We start from the raw sequence: 4814 nt of genomic DNA, 5'->3' as shown, positions 1-4814 counted from the left end.
AACCTTAGCTTTGTTTTCCTTCTTGCGTTCTTATTGGCTTCCTATCTTTTGCCTAGTTAACTTATATGCTTTATTTTAATTACGCATTAGTTAATCGGAGAGAAAGTGTCAGACCCAATTACCCGATTAGAGTGTTTAGATTTCTTTTAAGTTTCTTGTGAGCAATACGATTAGAGCCCTGCTAAGTCTTCCTTGTGAGACGACTTGAGTCACCTTACCACCCTAGGACGACCTCGTATAAATTCGAGTCCATCCGTTAGGTGTTTTTGGATGAGTCAGAAGGCATGATCGAAGAGCTCACTAGCCACGCTGCCACTCCCCATCTCCTTCAAATAATCTCGGTCACGTGGGAGTAATAGTTGTTCGGCCACCCCTCGAACAGGTCCAAGCCGGGCATGCGCCGATACGTTCGGAAATGACAGGTTGACAGAATCATCGCCCACCTGGTCGGACAAAGTGAGGTCAACCTCAGCAGACCGCTTTTTCTTGTGAGCCGGAACACGGGTCAAATGTGGGACACGTGCTGCAGTAACATCAGCTGTAACCGCACCGCTCGAGCTAGCAGCCTTCTGTCTATTCCTACGGATCACGTCCATTGCAGCGCCCTTCCCAAGCAGAGGTGGAACATATGACTTCGACATCCTGTGATCTGCATCAAAATAAAAACACTTAGTCGTATTAACGACAAGTCGGAATAAAATGAAATTGACAAGCAAAGCAATACCTGCGGGCACGTGGCTCCACAAAGAGCTAACTCGCAAGTTGGCCTCAGTCAAAATGTTACAGCAATGGCGATCCTTTTCACTAAAACCTAAAAACCAATCGATCTTGCTAGCACTATCGAAAGCCAAGCCGGTAGGCCCCCTCCTTGGACAAGCTGCAAAGCAAAAAATACAAGTTATGAATACATAAAAATAATAACATGTTGCTACAACAAAAAATACTCAAAAAATCTAAGTCATCCAACACGTAACACTCACTACAAGCTTCCCACGCCTGTGGAATAATCGAATCACGCGGCTCTCCTAATGCGTTATTGGATATGAAAAAGTATCTAGAACGCCATTTCTTGGCGCTATCTGGAAGAGATAGCACCAGCGGACGGTTGGCCTTAAATTGATATCGAACATTATCAATCCTATGCGTCTCCAGACTGTAAGCCTGCAAAACTTCAGAAAAACTGAAGTGAACCCCCCTCAGCTCGCTAAAAACCTGAATGGCCATGAGAGTACGCCACACATTCGGAACCAATTGACCTGGGGCAATGCGGTAGTGAGTGCAAGCCTCGAACACAAGTCGAGGAAGAGGAAAACGGGCCCCCATCTGAAGAAAACACTCATATAGGACCGTCCATCCTGGATATAACCAATCTGGCCTTTCTGAATCGGATGGGGCAGCCAGACTGGCACAAGAAGGAATAGCATAGGCAGCACGGAGTTCATCCAACTTGTCAAAAGTTATAACGGATTTCGGGCCCCCGTCTTCCAGCTTGTATGCAGGAATACTTCCTTCAAGCGGTCCAGAAAAATTTTCACCAATCCCATAATCAAACGTAACCATATCATACCCGGCTCGGGGCCTATTCCTTGGCACGTCATTTACAGTATCTAGACAGCCCGTGTCATCATCCGACGATCTAGAATTCTCATTACTCGACCCACTCGACACAAAACGGGCAGACATGTCCGGAAACACCTAAACAAATAAATTGCTAAATAACACAAAGTGTAACAAAGCAACGATGAAGACAATATTTAGGCGACTTATAGCACACAAAATCATCGCACACAACAGTGATAAAATCATAAATAAGATAAGGATTTGATACTCAAGCATACGTTGGAAGAAATCGACAATATCCTAGCATTAAACAATTATGAAATACCCCGACAATTCCCTCAGTTCCACGATTATTAATCTTATCTTGAAAAGATCAACAAATTTTATGCTCGACATCTACTGACCAATTTTATATTAGAATCTCAGCGAAATGGCTCAAATCTTACATTGGAATCAACGTGCTATTATTGTTTCGCATTATGGACATTGATTACACAGAATATTTGATCAATAAGTAATAAGCCCATCTACAACTCTATGCTTGATATCTACTGTTACTAATTTATCTTTGGTCCAACTTCACGGAAATTGCAAAAGAAAAATATATCACACAACACTCGCATGACTTGCTGAAAAGGAACAATGGAGCAAAAATCATAAATCTTATTTAACACTAATACGTTAGATAAGAACAAGGATCCCTTTTCCATAAGCTAGCAGCATAGAATTAATATTACATGGGAACTTGGGCCATACAAATACTACTTGGAAGAACGAATTCATAAAAAAAAAAATCTGCCAACATGTAGCATACAACCTTCAGACATCAAAATCCCATCGTCTACGCCAAAAAAAAAAAAAAAAAAAGGGAAGGAAGCCAAAAAACCTTTTAGGCCTCGTCTGTTCTTGTTCTCTGCCCTTCTTCCCTTTCTCGAAGCTAATCCCTCCCGAAAAAAGCTCCGAACCTCAAAAAGAAAAAGAAACAAATAAGAAAGTCTGTAAATAAAATGACTACTCGAGTTCATGTACAAAGAGAAAAGTCACAAACCTTCACAATGGCCTCTCTCTTGCGTCTTCCCTGCTAAAAACTCTCCCCCTTAGAACTGGAGGAAACGAAACCCCAGAGTGAGAAATGGAAGCAGAATATAATTTGTTGCCCTTTTCAAACAAATATAGTACTAGACTACTAGTAAATGCACTCAACAACCAAAAAGTTGAAAAAGAAAAGATCTGAAAAGATCGCTCATTATTCAAACTTTCTCCAACTCAGCCTAAAACTAGGCTATTACCAGTGCACTTTATGTTTTGCATAGAGAATTGTACTTCATCAACAACCAAAAGGGAAAAAATAGCTGAAATTCTATTCATTTCAAAAATAAATCAATACACCAAATACAGCTGCTACACAATTATCAAGTATACCATTACAGCACAAATCAATTTGTAAAACAATTACTTTATTCAGGTTAAAACAATCGCAGCTAGTACATGATTCAAATTTGCGATAAATAAAAACAAAAATCAAGCTTTGACCAATACTAACCTTCCACGACGTCAAATAAAGGACGCCGGTCTTGACAGCACCGTAGGAGATGCGGCAGCGTCGAACGTTAAAGCGTCTCTTCTGTGGGCGGAATATGTTGGGGATTCAAGGGAACTTAGCCTCTCTTCCATCTGCCAGGTCCTTGAGAACATGGAAGCATCTTCAACGATTAAAAGCTCATAAAATCAGTTGAAAGCTTCTGCGCCGACGATACCTTACCACCGTGACGCTGCCCCTCCAACGGCTGGAAATTCAAGTATGGCCTCAAAATGTCAGCCGGAAGCTCGCCCACCAGCTGGAAAATCAGCCGCCAGCACAACTACCACGCCGCCGCCTGAGAGCATTGAATCGCAGACGTCACGGCCCATCTCATCCTCTTTTATCCCTCACAGGTGCGCGCCGCCGAAAGGCCCCATCTTCTCGAATCGAGCAAAGATAGAGAGAAGAAGCTACCCGTTCCGGTTCAGACCATCGGCGAAATCGCCTCACCCCTCTCGATACAATTACCACCACCGCCTATTGAACAAAGGCGCCAACCCCGCACCTTAATTTCCAAATTCGGCAGATAAGGAGCTTTCTGAACCCTAGATCACTTTCTTCCTCTCCGATTATCCGGCAAGAGGCGGCGTCTCCGACCACAGCCCCTAATCCATCTTCGCCGTCCGACTTCGCCGCCTCCACCACCGTTGGGAGCCAGCGAATCAGCCTTCCGAGATCCGCCGCTGCTCGAATCTCAGCAAGGCCAAAGCTCAAATCTCACCCCCCTTACTCGACTATCTTTCTACCACAAATTTCCACCGCCGTCGGCCCAGGCCTTCGCTCATCCTCTCCTCTCCCCTGTTCAGATCTCTCAAACAAAACCACAGATCCGGCCACCCTACTTCTCCTCCCTCGGATAGTCCGGCGACGGGCGCCGCCTCCTGTCCGGTCTCCACCCAACGGCCGCAACCATGAAGCCGCGCCTGCAAAACCCAAGAGGATCCGCCATCATTTGTAGATGGAGCGATTAAGATGGGAAGAGAGAGATATCTCCTATTTTTCCTTACTTTCCGCCGAACCAGAGAGGAGAAAGAAAGGGGATCTGCCTTTGTCCTTTTCTCAAGAAGCTGTGAAGTCAAATTATACAGGCTGGACCTCAAAATAAACCAGGCTGGAGCAAACAAAAGTAATACTCCAATTTTCAATTAGCCAGGCTGGAGAGTAAAAAACACGCGTATTTCAGATTATTTCAATTTGCTCAGGCTGGAGCAACTGAAAAATACATCTATGTCAGGCTAGACCCTAGGTGAAAAGTGGAAATTCGCCCACCAGGCTGAACTCTCGATGAAAAATGGGAGTTTACCCACCAAGCCGGACATCCGGTAATTTATCTTATGGGACTACACAGTACACCCAAATCCGACACATGACCGAATTCAAATACAGCCTGTAAATATGTGCTCATTAAAGGGAGTGAGAGAAAACCCCAACTTGTGAAGGGCAAAACTTTTACATCTTGTTATTCAAATAATTCCAAGCTGAAATTCCTACATCTTATTACTGAAAAATTTTCAAGCGGCAAATTTCAACAGAACAAGTGTAAAATAAATTCCAAATAGCCTACATCGATTGTTATTCAAAATAAGTTCACGCCATCTACCATTGCAATAATTTTCAAGCTGACTAGCAATTGACTTTTTACAACCGATTGGCTTTACGGACAAAGATAGCC

General features: G+C 43.6%; 1 protein-coding gene across 1 annotated transcript; it reads right to left on the bottom strand.

The window, feature by feature from the left end:
- Positions 1-275: 275 nt before the first annotated feature.
- On the bottom strand, positions 276-4239 carry LOC130994072 (uncharacterized). Its single transcript, XM_057919108.1, has 6 exons — positions 3104-4239; positions 2609-2663; positions 2447-2525; positions 981-1695; positions 725-877; positions 276-649 (listed from the first exon to the last, which is right to left on the bottom strand). Exons 4-6 carry the CDS (start codon positions 1681-1683, stop codon positions 276-278), a joined length of 1230 nt encoding a protein of 409 aa, XP_057775091.1. The 5' UTR covers positions 1684-1695; positions 2447-2525; positions 2609-2663; positions 3104-4239.
- Between the last annotated feature and the right edge of the window lie 575 nt (positions 4240-4814).

The sequence above is a fragment of the Salvia miltiorrhiza genome, chromosome 7 (assembly GCF_028751815.1).
Source record: "Salvia miltiorrhiza cultivar Shanhuang (shh) chromosome 7, IMPLAD_Smil_shh, whole genome shotgun sequence".
NCBI classification, from domain to species: Eukaryota; Viridiplantae; Streptophyta; class Magnoliopsida; order Lamiales; family Lamiaceae; genus Salvia; species Salvia miltiorrhiza.
The sequence above is the reverse complement of the archived record's forward strand: the minus strand, read 5'-3'. Positions and strand labels throughout refer to the sequence as shown.